Here is a 15,691-nt window from a genome sequence, read left to right as displayed (position 1 = left end):
GAATAGATACAAAGTCCTCTTTCGTTTAATACTATTATTCTGTACATTCAGTGGAACCAAGACCTGAAATTTTTTATATTAAGATATAGATATCTAGACGTCAGATACTTGTGTGCTATTTCAATGTTTGTATTTTAAAGTCTAGTGCTGTTGGTCCACATACAAAAGTGCCCCCCACAGTTAAGAATAATCTCTGCTGCGAAGAACAGGATAGTTAATCATTAAGTAAAAATTGCTCCTAGGCTAAGACAACACCTCATCATGTCTAATGAAAACCTCTATCAATTTATGCTATCCTCCCAACCATACATTTTTCCAGTGTTGCCGAATTTAACACAAGCCAAAAGCAAACAAACCACATATTAAAAAAGGGAACTTCGATGGAACTATTTCCTTCTTCATAGTCAATTTTCAAAAAGCTATGTAAGCTTAATATCACAAAGCTATACATAGAAGTCTCTTGTATTACTTAGCTTGGTAATCCGTGCTTTAAACCAATAAGCTCTTACAGCATTTTCCTTAAATTAGCGTTTACTAGCTAACCCTTCTGATAGATATTTTTTTCCTGGAACTGAGGCAAGAAACTGTTTGTATCAAATGGCCATATAAAAGTCATTTACCTTCACTTTGGGTTTAGGTGCCAGAATCACCTTCTTCTTTGCCCTAAATCAGAAGAAAGCAGAGGAGATAAATGTGCATCAGAAGACGAAGGACAAGTAATTTTATTTTCAACTGTCACCCTGATTATATCCCAGTAAACTAGAAGGATGACCACTGTGGTCCAGCTTTTATAAAAAAGCATCCTTGAAATAGAAAAAAATAAAGACTCTTAAAATAAAGGGGGGGGGGGCAAGCACATGGTTAATCCATTGTTGTCATGTATCATGCAAAATTCACTGAATTGCTGATATAACCTGATGTGTATCAGGTTAAGGTATTTGTTTTGTACTTTCTAAATTTAGAGAAGCTTTAGAGTATGAAGGTGTTTCAGCCTCCTAGAATCCTAGGAGTTTATCTTAACAGAGCTTTATCTGAACTGACAATATCTATAATAGTCTTCAAACAAATGTCTTCAAACAAATCCCAAAGTATCTTCCTTCTCTCCCCTCTGTCCAAAAAGAAATTACGTGAAGATGGGAAGAGATACTATGAACTACAGATATTAGTAAGTTGTCAATACTATACTCACGGAGCAGCAGTGAGGTGATTGTGAACACTCCGACTTTCTTTAAAAAGCATCCTGGAAGAGTGGTGAGAAAAGAAACGTAAGGCGATTCTACAGGGACAGTCAACATATGACCTCCTCATACACAGGTACTCTTGAATTTTTAGAAGAATCCTTTGATTATCTGTCCCCAAAGTAGCCAGCAGGTAGTTTGTCTGTATTGCTACCATGGTGGAGTTACAGGCATAAACAGAAGAATGCTATGTAAAAAAACAGTTAAGTATGCATACAAAATGTGTGTATCAATGGCCAAGAAGAAGCTTATATAATACAGTATCACCTCCTCCAGCAGGACAGAATAACAACATTTTGAATTCTCTGTCCTCAAGGGCTAAAAGATATTTCAAATTACAAATTAAGGATTATTTTAAGCTCCTCTACATACATGTTTACATGTTGAACACAGGAACACAGGTTTGGGTTTTGTAGGTTATATTTTTTTGTTTTGTTTTGTTTTTTAAGCTTACTATAGTAAAGTTAGAACACAGGAAACAAGTTTGTGTCTAGTCATCTTCAGTATTTTGTATAGGCCACTGAGTACAATTTCTGCGACTTTACACTGCATTTACACACATACTTTTCTACAGAGCCAGCAATACAGCTCCAAAAATGGCTGGAGTTGACACAATAATGTTAGCAACTCCTGCTCTGGGAAGTAAGAACAATTCCTGACCTGAATCTATACTACAGCTTGCTATCCAAATGCAGCTATAAACGGACAGTTAATGAAAACTCACTCCCCCTTTGCTGCTTCCAGGTAGACAAACTAAAATAGACAAGATTTCTCTACATCACTGCCATCATGTTGATCACATCATGAACAGCTGTCTAAACAAGAGCTTTTCACCACTGAAAACATCCTGGAGAGCTGCAACAATTCTGAAAAAAATCCAGGTATCTACAAACCTCGTATCTGTATTACACTGCTCCCCATCAAAGGCTACTGAACGCCTATGAAAAACATCAGAAAACAGAAGGAACTTTCCTCATTACAAGTGTCATGTGCCACTTTCTGGCCTATCTGGCTTTGCCAAAATATTTTCCTCCATGCCTTCTGCCTGGTGCTTTGTCTACTTCTTGATCTTTTTCATTTTGGGGGCATTCTAGACACCAGTAATTTGTGACATTATCCTTAAACGTTTAAGACAAAGCGTAACTGCCACAGGAACAGAAGTCAAAGATACAGTACAAAGAAAGGCAGCAAGAACACGCTTAGAAAACAATCACTCCACTGCATACGTGTATTTAAGCTGTAACAGCTGATGAAAGAGGTCAGGATGAGATTGCCTCTGTGACATGATTTCGAAGTGCTGTTTGACCTGTAAGAAATAAATTTGCTGCAAGCCCACTTGCAAGACCATTTCAAAAGAAAAGAGAAACTCTTGGAATTTAAAGGAAAAAACCTTTCTGTTCTGTTCACTTCTTTTAAACATACACATTTATATCGCAGGCATTTTTAAAAACAGATGTGGAATAAATACACAGCCCACTTATAAATGGGTTATGTTATCTAAAAAGGCTTTGAAATTCTTAAGGATAAAAAAGAATTTATTTAAATCCATGAATATCAGTAAGAGAATCTTAGGAGGCTGAGTATGGAAATTATACACAGAAAAGTAATGTGACAGAGCTACACTACAGTTGTGATACACATGAAGAAACGAACTTGGTGCAGTTCAGGCATATCTATACCTCATGCTTCTACAATAAAGAATGCGGAATGTAATACATTAACTTTGGAAAGGCAAGAAAGTTTCCCTCTGGTCTGAGCTCACAAAGTTCTAGTACTATAGGCCTACTCTGATTTGTAAGCATTCCCTACGAAATACACCGGCATTTCACGTTAAAAATGACCTACTGATTTTTTTCTCCATTTCACATAGTTTCTTCTTACACAAGGCCATATACAAAGGTTAAAAAATATAAGCCTTCAGCATGATCTCTACCTTAGCATCCCCCCCAAAATGAATGTGAATCCAGCATACGAACAACACATGCTGTGTTAGGAGTTATCACTGAGACAACAGGAAATATTTGCTTTTCCTTTTTCCATGCACAGCTACCTACAAGTTCTGACAGGTCACTTCCTGAATAGAGAGCAAGGCAGAGTACTCCCCCAGTCAGAAGATCTAGAACCATTTCTGTAGAAATTTGTTTACAATACCATGTTGTAACATCATTTCCCCCAATTACTGATATAGCCTCTGTGTGCAAAGAAAAATACTTTTACTATTGCCTCACAGAAAAAGGATTTAAAAACAGATTTATTTCCTACATACACAATTCATTGAAAATTATTTACTTAGTACACATTGTAGCCAGAATTCTGTTTCTTACATCACATCTTCTGACAAACTTTTCTTTTTGACCAATTCATTTTATTCTGGTCATTGCCTGTTTCAAAGTTGCTTACTACTGCTTGAAACAGGCTTTTAGACAGAAAGCAGGTTGCTTAGGACAGTTGTGCAAAAGCCACCTGAACATGGTGGTCCTGGGCTCCAGCTGGTTCTGTTTGAGCAGCTGAGTTGGACCAGAATAGCTCCAGCAGTCCCTTCCAAACTCAGCCATACTGTGAAAGTAGTTTGGATCTAAGTAGAAGGTAAAACCCCTCCCTTAGTGGGTGAGGAGAGGTTTTACCTTCTGCTTTTTTATATTTATTTATTTATTATTATATAGATATATTTATATCACATTGTATTTTGAACCTGTCAGAAGCGAGTCCAGTACTGATGCTGTGAGGTCTTCAAACAAGAAGTTCTTTTGCTTTCACTAACAAATGAGAACATCCACCTTGCTGGCAGAACTGCTGAAAGGAACGATGGTTTATGTTCCAGTTCTAACCATCGAGTTTAACACACTATAAGGAGATGGTTGACACTTGGGCTTTGAGGCCAACAGTTCTGTTGCTTGATTACTATTGCTCCCACTTTATTTTTCCCCCTTTGCACGGTTGTTCTTTTAACAAGTCATTATAGATCAAGTATTAGCTTTCATCAATAAGCTGATTTATTTTGAACTGTAGCATCAATACATGCACATAAATACATGCACAAAATAAGAGCATAACATCTTAAATGTTTTTTAAAATCTAGCCTCGAAGTTCCCACTCATAATTCTGAAGTCTACATCACACTGCATTATCAGACTACTAAAAGCATACTGGCAACGTGGCTTTATCATTTTACATCACAGGAAAAACTCTCCAGTTACCCTTTTCTCCCTCTCAGTATTTCCCTCCAAGGAAGCATCATGGACTATGTTATGAACTTCAGCAAATTAACTATCCAACAGACGATAAAAGCAATAGATCTCCAAGGAAGAGCATCTTTTCAGCTCTTGGGCTTGCAAAGATGACAAATCTAATTTATTAAAAACCTTCATTCTTTTTTTTTTTTTTTTTTTAAATATTCTATTTCCACTGACATTTTAAAGTTTTAAACAACATTAAAGTATACTGTTGAGTCAAACCTATCTCAATAAATAAAGCTCAAGAAACAGTTTAACACCAAAAGGAATAAATATAAAAAATAGGTATCTTACCTTGCCTGCATCCAGCCTTTAGGCCAAAGTGGTTTCACTTCTGTTTCCATAAAGGTTTTGAGGTAATCTTCAGCAGACTGACTTCTATTTGGCTCTAGCTCATAGCATCCCAGCTTGATCTTAACAAGATTACACAACAGAGACCTGCAAAAAGAAACACGATATATTGAAAGAAACAACCTTTTCAAAAGCTTAGCAAAAAGACTGAGACATGGAAGCACTGATGCTGTATAGCTGCTGTCCACTTGCAGCTGTAGAAAAGAGTTCAACTCCAATCTTTTTTCCCCCAAATAAACTTTACCACTGTATGATCTGCTGCTGTTTCCAACAGACTACATGGCTTATCTCTTTTCAGCCTTCCCACCTCCCCATCGTTTTTAATTAGTTTTACATCTTTGTCATTGCCTCATAACTGAAACATCTTCTTTCACTTTGCTCACTATTACCTTGACCTCGTTTAAGATGGAAAATGTCTGTGATATGAAAGCAAGTGAAATCCACGCTACACTGAATTATTTCAACAGAATATTCTTTCTGACAAGGATGCTGTATTTTACTGTCCTTAAAAGATATAAAAGTGCACACAATTAAGTAACATTGACCCTCCTAAGCCGTGTGAATGAAAAAAAACAAATTTAAATCTCGTCTTTAAGTGTGGCTCCCTTCAGGTCAGCCCTAGTTGTACTATTTTATACATACAAATATTTATTCCATTATATATACAATATTCCATGAAGATTGCTTCCCTCTGTCTTAACATACAACATACTATGGATGAAAAAAATTCAATGTGAGAAGCCCACCAGCCCCTTTCAATATTTTTATTTGTCCTAAAATTAAATTAGTAATTTCCCATGCAAGTTCTAAGTTAAAGGGCTCTGGCTGCTTAAAACCCCGCTTAAAATTGCTGAAATCTAGATAATCCCATTTTGCAGTAAAATCTACTCTAAGGAAACAGAGAATTCAGCATTTCATATAAGAATCTATGACGCTCTTCCAAGAACAATTATTTAACACCATCATGTTGTAAAACACACACACACACCTGTATGAAGTCAGTGAAAAACTTTGATGACAAAGGTAGTTTTGTCTCACCTCACTGTGTCATCCCAATGAAACTTCTTTCTGGGCCCCACAACCCTCTTTCCAGGTTTCTCATCATCATCTTCCTCTGATCCATTTTTCTCTCGTTCATCTTCTGCTTGCGACCTATATTTAGAACAATTGTTTACTTTATAGTTGTACTACAGACAAAACATTTAATTAGGAGTGTTGTGTTAAATGTCAGTAAACAAAAAAAAAAAAGACCTGTCTTCAGATTCTCATTATACCCTTCCTGAAAGGGTAAACAGCTCATCTTCCCCTCCTCACTGCTTTACAGTCCTCAAAGACAAGTACAAGTGAAAAGGACACACTATATGGATGTTGTCAAGGATGCTGATCTATCTACTAATGCTTCTCCAAGTCTAAAGTCAGCTAACTCTTATGGAAACAACTGCAATATAAAGGAACAAAAGATAATCACGAACTTGGACACACCATCCTCCTACTTCCCCTCCACTAATCCATCACATTGGGTATCTCTGGTATCCTTCTCACAGTTTACAATTTCTTTCCCTCAAGATCTATTTCATTCAGTTAATGGGATTTTTTTTCTGAAGTCCGGTGATAACATCACTTAGATAATACCAGCTACTTTGCACAACTCAGCTTACAGGCACCTGTAAACTGGAGCTGAGTACTTGGCAGAACTCAGAGAATGAATAACATTGAGACAAGCTTCCGGGTAAGCTCTAGAATGGAAATGTACAGACTCCAGAAACACCCACTTGGCATTCTTAGCTTGATTGCGGGCCTGACAATCCTCTTGATATTTGCATAACTGTTCAGGCATGACATTACTGACAGCCAGTTTCAACTTCTGCAGTGGTTCTCTCAAGCGGTCATCCTGTGAAAAAAGAAACACTGAAGTAGTCCTACTAGATGTAATGTAAAGGTCTTCTCAGAAAGTTTCACAGAAATTTTCCCCTCACTCCCAACAGGCAGTATTTCCAGTACTAGCTATTGACTGCAGCTGTACTTGCCCACGTGATACTTGAATCCTGTGAGGTACAATAGCGTTATAGAAAATGCATATACTTGAAATCTCTCGTACAACTAATGAAATCTTGAGACCAGAAATGATGAAAGATAGGCACAAGGAAACAAGCCACAAATATCCCAAAACATTATGACACAACCTCATTAAATAATCCTTTCTAATAAAAATAGGGAAGAAAACTTGAGGTAAAAAGCAAGATGACTTGACTGATGAGCATTTCAACACTTGTAAATAAGTATCTGATGAATCAAGTTTCCAAAAACCTGTGGTATAAAAATATCTCTGTAATGATGAAAATCTATGTATTGGATCATTATTATTGTCTGTGCATAGATTATTTTTATTAAATGTAATTTACATACCTCAAAAGTAAGGACCATTTATAGAATCATCTCCAAATATTAAGAACTCCAAACATTAAAGTGATATCGTACTATATACTTCCCTACATGTGTTAAATTATCTTCCCACATATTCTAACTTCACATTCTTAATCATAACTGTTTCCTGAGAAGAACTAGGATGCTATGTGCTGTTATACCTTAATGCTTAATTTAGAAATAGCATATGAAACCTTATTCCCTCTAAGCAGGTTGAGATCTCTACATACATGATCATCAGATCCTCTGCAAGATTTAGTCCTGATTCTCATCTAAAGAACCAGGTCAGGATACTTCAAATCACAGATACCTTTTTTTTTTTTTTTTTATTATTCGAGAGAAACACACATTCTTTGAGGAAAAAGCAACCGCAAATGAGATATAAAGGACTTGTAAGACTTGGTCACAACAGCAGTGTATTTGCACAAATAATATAGGCTGGTCATCTATTATCAATCCACCTTTTTTTTCTTGGCACAAACATAAATGCAATAGCAATTACAACTTGTCATAACCATGATTGTGGCTTTCTAGTTCTGTTACTTTGATATCTACCCTCTATCCAGCTTTCAAGATGAAAGCATTTCATTCTCAAATAGAAAGGTCTGAAATACTTAAAATATTTGTTCTTTAAGTAGTGACAAGAGCACTCACACAGGAAAAAAAACATTTATGCTGATCTAGCAAATGCTCCAAAATCTTTTGCTTCATTGCAGACACTGGGGGCTGTTGCTCTTCTCTTCTGCATTCTTTCCTTACTGTTACATAACTGACTCACACTGGAGCTACTCTCCCCCCCATTACCTGGACATTGAGGTGTAACTTCTTCAGACGCTTTATCAGTGTGTCCTTATTGCATGGCACAAAAGCCTCAAGGTGAGAGTACACTCCATTGCGGATGGCAGGATTTATCTCCTGTAACTGTAGCTCAATACTGACAAACAAACAAGAGACAGCCAACCAGTGAGGTACTCCAAGATGAAGATGACAACTGAACAAAAACCTAAGGAAGCTTTGTATGCATAACAGATTTTAGCTATGCATACCAGAAATAGCAGCTTGGGACACATTTTTAGATATGTTAAACTAAATTTTGAGCAAAGGAGGAAGTCTTAATGGCAAGAAACCACTCGAAAAAGACTTTCAGATACATACTTCCCTGGCAATGTTGAATACTGTGTTTACAAATTGTATTTACTCCCACCATCGCACATCAATCTTGATAAAATTTTGGCTGCTTGTCTTCTAGAGGTTACTTTTCTGTTCCTTAGTATTAAGAGCATAGAACCCTCTATATTAAACGTTTAGTTGAAGGATTACAGAGTAAGAATAGTCAGCATTTTTCTTTATGAAAGCTGAAGATGTTTTGATTTATGAAGATGTGGGACAGGAAGAAAAAATGGCAATTTTGTTGAATTTTACACATGAAGTCAAGGACATAGGGCACTACAAAACACTTTACAGTGGATAAAGACAGACAGATAGTCATGACAGGAGTTGTATTCATATATAAGTCTCTTTAGCTAGTAACTAGCTTAGACTGATCTACCTTCATTGACTTTTAATGGCTTTGTTGGAACAACCTCATTAATACTTCCTCTTCTGTACTTTTCCTTTCACCCCATTTCCAAAAAGGGAAGGTTGTACAGATAAGCACTTACTCCAGCAGAATATTATTCATGTCTTGTGTGAAAAACTTCTTCCTGCCTTCTTCATCAAACATCTTGGCGGCCTGAAAATACAGCAATAAAGAACAAAAGGTTCACAGAGCTCATTTTATCCCCAAAGCATTTGTATCTTTACTTTAACAGCTATATAATTTTCTTGTTTTCTGTTTTTAAACTTGGAAAAAATCTTACTACACTCAGCTATTTAGAAAAGAGATGAGAATTACTATTATATTCAAATAAATACTCCTTGCTCCAGTGCAAGCAATCATTCTATTTAGAAACTGCCTGGATCACTGATGTTAACATACTAGTCTTTTCAATAACCATGGAGAGAAAAAAACAGAAGAGCTGTTCTATTAGCTTAGAGCCAGCAACATCATGATCACTGATGACTTTAAAAGGAGGAGCACTGCTTGATGCTCTTGCCTGTATGACTCATCAACACTTTCCTACTCTCTTCCTTTGTTTGTCTGTAATGTGCCTTGCCCAGTTACAGCTTTCCAGCTTTCTTAGATCCATCTCAACCCTGCAATTTCTACACAATTCCCTTGCATCATCCCTCTATTCTGGTGCTGTCCAGCATACTCTCTATCTTTAGACTAGGAGTGAAAACTGGAAAACCTCTGTTCCACTAACTCTTTTGTATTCCTCTCTGGTCTTTTCCTGACTCACGAAATTAAAAAAAAAAAAAACAAAAAAAAAAAAAACACACAAGATTATTCCTACACATACTTCTTTTTTTTGAAGATTTCCCTGGTCTCTCAGGAATGCCCATGCAGAATCACTGTCTTTGCTCCTATCACTTATATTTTCCACAAACCATGACAGCTCATGTGAAAAAGCCAAGTCAATTCCCTGCACTGCTCAACAATTCAACAAAAATCAGTAAAATCTCCTCTCCAGTGTCACTTCACTCTGCAGATTTATGAAAGTCAAAAGAACGAACACTGAGAAGCTTGTTGTCTTAAGATATTCTAGCACTGGGATGAGAGCGTATTTGAAGGGCTTGAAAACGATATTCATGCAAAAATGTATGCAAGTGTGGTATTATCATATCAACTGACAAACATTAGAGGCAGTCAACATGCTATGTGACAGAATATTCAAATTAAAAAGGCTCTTTAATCTGGTCTTTAAAAATTTTGTTATCAACTTGTAACAACATAGCTAAAAAACTACAAATTCAAGGATTACCTTGACCACATTCCTTTATTACTATTAAATACTTACTCTTCTTATTCTCTGTTAATTTCAAACATACATGGGTCATTTAAGTATTTTCTAGGAATGTAAACTCTATACTGCATAGGGAAACAGGGGTCTGTTACTCCATCCAGAAACTGTAAGGTAACCAAACGTCTTGAATGCTTTACCATCTCAGTCATGAACATATACCAGAGTTTTTTTTAGTTCCTGTAAGTACTGCACTCCGCTCACTACTTTCTACTGTACAGTCAGCTGCTGAGGGGATGGTACTATCTGTTTTAAGATTACTGAAGGATTTGCTCTGCTAAAAAAATAAGAAAGGTTATAGATGTTTACAAGTGATAAAGATACCAAAAAGACAAGTTTGAAAGTATTAAATCCAGTGTCTTTAAGGATAATTAAAACAAGGATTATTACCTTATGGTTTATATAAAAGTGGAAGGAAAGATGCTTTGACATTTCTCTCCCAGGGAGATCTTAAAGCTAATTTCATCATTAAGCTATTATACTAAACGGTGTTGCTGGTCTTTGAAGCAAACTACACCAGACTCAAGAAACACATTGCTATCATTTTTTTTGTTGTTCCACAGACAGATTATTTTGACAGCTACCATCACAATAGAAAGTAGCATATCCATTACTTCCCTCCTTGTGTGCAATGTTGTCTGTAGTTCAGAATTGCACACTGAGGGGACCAGAAGACATTAATCTACAAGAGCAGGTCAGGAAGTGTTCATTATATACAATCAGTGGCTTTCTAATTTATTTATTTACTTTTAATCTTATCTAGATACCTAACAACTTCATTCATGGAACTGACTTTAGTCTACAGATTCTTAATTTTCTTTGCATTAAAGAGCACTAAAAGTATGAGCCTGATAAGTGTCTGGAAAAAACTGTACAGGAGCCATTTTTCTTTTTTCTCCTTTCTAAAAAGATTTTCTCCCTCACTGGTAACGTCTGTTGATGGCAATTTGATAAGGAAGTTGCAACCCTTAAGTCATTACAGTCTAGTTCTTCCCCAAATCTATGTGTAGACTTGCTCTGCTCACCAAGGGCTAAACTTTCAGAAAACATGCTCAAAAGTATAAGACTGTAGAGTTAGGTTTTCCAAGAACCACTGAATTAAAGCTTTTTTTTTTTTTTTCCTCCAACTGCATGGGTTTTTTATTTATTTTAAAAAGCATTGAAGCAGCATGAACTTTGGGAAGGCCACTAACAAACACTTCCTTGTTCTTGGTCTAATCCAATTCTACTGCTGCTTTGCTAGAAAGCTATTGCTCATTCACAGTAAAGAATCTGAAAATTCAAAAGGTAGGCAAAATCATCTGATTTCAGAGAATACTAATCCTTGTCTATATTTAGACAAGTACATTTTAAAACATCTAACAACACTACAAAACATTTGCATACACCTAAGATAAGCATTATGGTTATCATTAAGTGGTAGCAAAGCAAGCTCTGCTACTGTTTAACTATTTTAATGGAAAAAAAAGTTCAACTACTACTTCAAAACTTATTCTGAGTAAGGAAAAGCTTAATAGATAAAATCAGAATCTGAACAATCAAACAACAAATTTATTCTCAACTTAAGATAACATCCACAACTGAAACAAGGAGCATATAATACCTTATCAGCTCTGACCCCTTTCAATAAGCTGTAGGAATGTTTGTAAGCTGGGAATTTAATATTTTTTATTAGTATTTGAGAAGTTTGGGCTCCATTCCAACCTTCCAAAAGAATATATTATTTTTCTCCTTTTGAACTGTCAAGTTAACATCATTTTGTGTTACAAAGGCAGAATTTCAGACTGACATTAGATCACAAGCTGCAATAGTATTTTGGGTTTTTTCAAACTAATTGAGGAAGCACAAATTCATTTTACTGACTAATAATTCGATTTAAAATAACACTGATATTCCCATTCTGGAAAAAACATCACAAGTTCTTGTACATGCAAGATATAGGAGAAAACCTTGTCTCCTCTGAAATAAACACTGCTTCAACAATTGACCTGCATCATCTATGCCCATTTTCAGGAGTATAAATACAACCATTAAGACTGACATTAAGATCAATTCTACATTTTTTTTTTAGCATTTCAACCAGCAATTCAATGATGGTAACTCAGACCCTAGTAATTCTTCCTCATTATCTCAGATCCTTCAATGCATTCCCACATCATTGAGTTCATACTTACTGTTCGAAGGTCTCCAATGCGCTTTTCAAGTAGCATAGGCAGACCTTCTGGGAGGGCAGGCACCTGCTTGGGTGTCATGACCTGAGAGGTGTAGGTTGCCTGAGTGACATTTCCATTTTCTCCTGACAGCTCAGATACTGGGCTGCCATCAGAAGTGCCATCAAGCAACTTGTCAAAGTCAATGTCTCCCAACATCTCCAGGGCACTTTCAGCTTCTTGCAGGAGCTCACGTTCATTTGTGCTACCAAAAATGGAGAGGACAGGATCGTTGATCCTAAGATTCAAGTCAGAGATATCATTTCCTGCACTGAGAGAGGAAGAAGGAATTTTACTAGGGGTAGAGGTTGCAATAGTCACTGGAGGTTTTGGACTAGATTCCTTCTTCCTCATGGCTTCCTTCTCCTTTTGAAATTTACGGATCATGGCAGCCAGAGAGAGTGAGTCTTTATAAAATTTCTTTTTCTTCTTTTCAGACTTGTGTGAATTTAAGGCCATTACTCTGTAGAGGAAAAAAATATTTCATTAGAATGCATGTGACTGTTAAAGGTCACATAGCCTTGAAAAATTTGGGAGTTTAGTACAATTAAAAAGTTAGCAACAGGAAACAAGTACTTTGTGTTTCCACCTTCAGACTCTTGTACCAATCATCTCAAACCCTTGCTTGTCATGTGATGTCATGTTCAACAGATTTTTTTTTGTGGGCACACTAAGTTTAGAGTAAATGAGATTTACCTTAATGTACGCAAGACTTCAATTGTGGAGAAGTTGGCACAGTTGTTAAACTTACGGGTACACTAAAACACTTAGAACTTGCCTCTCTAACTGAAGAGCAAGTGGCAGGTTGCTTTAAGTTTAGACACACTGCATATGTTAAAGTAATTCTCTTCACCGCTAAGAATTTTGACATGCAGGGTCAACATTCATATGCTACTCAACTGAGCATCTCCCCCCAGTTCATCACCTTAATAAAAAAATGCTATCAACAAATTTTCGATACCAACTTGAATATTCGTAATAAGACAACTTTCACTCAAGGACAGTTTTTCAGAAGCCAGTTAAAAACCCATCATCTTAATCCTTCCATGCTAACCTCAGAATACCTTTGAGTGTTTTCCTGTGTTAAGAAACACATAGAATAATCAAGGTATGTTTACAGTTTCCCAGAATAAAAACCTAGGGATAAGAAATTAATTTTCGTTAGAAGGCGGAGAAGATAGATGCAATTCTTACTGTCAGAAAACTGTGGGTAGGACAATGATGGATAATGTTATTCATAGAATCAACATTTCCATGTTTTCCATAATTCATCTTTCCTTGTTTAACTCTTCATTCAGAATTTTAGGGGAGAAGAAAGTTAGTTCATAGGATTTACTTAAGAAAAAAAAAATTCAAAATCAAAACCTGTTAGCTACTAAATACAGCTTAACATTACAGTATCCTGAACAGCGATGATAAACTTGCTACCACATGCAATCTCAAAACCAAACTTAATACGCAATTCTAGAGTTCATCTGAAGAAAGGAACCTACCCCAACTGCTTAGGAACTTTCATTTTCCGAGGCTTCTTCTCCTTTTCCGTCCCTTCATCTTTCCGCTTGCGCTTCTTCATTCCACGATCTTCGCTTTCTTTTAACTTTGCTATCTACAGAACAGATTAAACGAAGGACAATGATTCTTCTATCCTAAAGCACTTCTACAGCAAAAAAAAAACTTTCATTTTCCTTACATTTTCCAATTTGGAGTCAGGAAAAATATCCTGATGTGTGTAAAGGCAAGCAGTACGCCTGCATTTACAGCAGCAATTACATTTACTGACAATTCTGTCATCAGTTTAAAAAAAAAGTTACTGAATTCAGCGTTCTCAGTAAGAAGAATACTTGGAGGCATAGGCAGACTGATACCCAGCCAGCATGAGCAGCAGCCACCTGGGAAAACCGAACTTGCCCTTTTGCTACCAATTTCACTGAAAAATACAATGTAGTATTGTATGGAATATATTTTTCACTAATTTACATCAGCAGTTTCCCCTCCAAACTTCTTGCCCATCCCTAGCTTACTTGCTGAAGCAGAGCGGGAAGGCAGAGTAGGGAAAAAGAATCTTCAAACAGTGCTAGCATTATGCAGCAACAGTTGAAACGCTGCTGTGTTATCAATGCTGTGTTAGTTACAAATCCAAATCACAGCACCATACGGGTTGCTATGAAAAAAGTTAAGCACACAGAACAGTAAGCTGTTTGTGAAAGACAGTACACGTACTTTTAACACAGCTACTCCCATGTTCTGATTTTATTTTAACAGGTACTTTGCTTTAAGTGTTATGCTGAATATGAGGAACAATTTCAAATCCTTTTTTTTTTTCCTGCAGAATTACAAAAGCAGTTAGAGAACTTACGTTTTCATCATATGTAATTAAATTCTTATAAAATTTAGGAATCAACTGTCACTTATTTAAGATGGATAGACACAACTTGCATGCCTGCCTCAACAAGAAGTTAGACTTCAGTCTTCAACAACTGAACAACCTGTGGATGTCAGGAGTTATTTCCTAACTGTTTATACAACATCCACAAAAGAGAGATTGTCATAAAAAAGTATTGCGTATCAGTCTGCTTTCAGTCTCTTCATTTGAGACACCCTAAGCATATCAAATATTCCTGAGTGTCCACTAAGTTTTAAGTGCTGTATAAAAAGCATAATTAAAATCTCTCACTTTAGGTGGCCTATGCTTCTTATCTTCTGCGAAGTCTTCATCCTCTGAGTCAGATGCCTGGCGGAACTGCAGTGTACCAGTGTTGATATAAAACCCTCCATATTTGGTTGTCAGGGATGCAGGAACCAATTCATCATACTAGACAGGGAAAAAGAAAATGAGTTTATGATCATCTCTTAATAAAATGAACATGCAGCAGTTCACTTACCAGTTCCTATCTATGAAAAATTATACAGAAGTGTAATGAAAAACCTATTGGCTAGTGCTTAGAACTCTAATATCATCAAATCACCTTTGTATTTCCAAAATAATGCCTTTTTCTTGGAAGTAAAGATTTCAGCATTAAGAAAAACTGCTTTCTGAAGGAAGTGAGGATGGGCACAGAGGCTGCTTCTCCTGAGGAAAATGCCTTTCAACATTTTTTTCCAAAATTCTTTCTCTGACAGCACGTTAAGTTATACTAAAGGTTAAACCATGTGACACCTCAGCTATATGAACAATGATATACCACCTGCCTACAAAGCAATTTCACTATTTACGAGTTGTTTTTGTCCTGACGCTAGGCAGGTACACTGCTAATTAGCTCTGTCTACTACAGCCTTACAGGCATACCAGTGACATCATTGGTCTAATACAAGTTTTGTGAAAACAATGCCTC

General features: G+C 36.4%; 1 protein-coding gene across 1 annotated transcript in view; it reads right to left on the bottom strand.

Annotated features, from left to right (window-relative positions):
- UBN2 (ubinuclein 2) overlaps positions 1-15,691 on the bottom strand; it is a gene marked incomplete at its 5' end in the record, with an annotated part of 54,157 nt that overhangs the window by 16,385 nt on the left and 22,081 nt on the right. The window contains 10 exons of the mRNA XM_084300543.1: positions 621-663; positions 1,190-1,240; positions 4,766-4,909; positions 5,861-5,974; positions 6,595-6,713; positions 8,051-8,180; positions 8,908-8,978; positions 12,324-12,822; positions 13,853-13,965; positions 15,034-15,171. Of these exons, the coding sequence (XP_084156669.1) occupies positions 621-663; positions 1,190-1,240; positions 4,766-4,909; positions 5,861-5,974; positions 6,595-6,713; positions 8,051-8,180; positions 8,908-8,978; positions 12,324-12,822; positions 13,853-13,965; positions 15,034-15,171 (1,422 nt within the window). The remainder of the gene's footprint in view (positions 1-620; positions 664-1,189; positions 1,241-4,765; positions 4,910-5,860; positions 5,975-6,594; positions 6,714-8,050; positions 8,181-8,907; positions 8,979-12,323; positions 12,823-13,852; positions 13,966-15,033; positions 15,172-15,691) is intronic.

This window comes from Netta rufina, assembly GCF_964035555.1.
Source record: "Netta rufina genome assembly, chromosome: 1".
NCBI lineage: Eukaryota > Metazoa > Chordata > Aves > Anseriformes > Anatidae > Netta > Netta rufina.
This window is presented reverse-complemented; position numbering and strand designations above follow the sequence as displayed.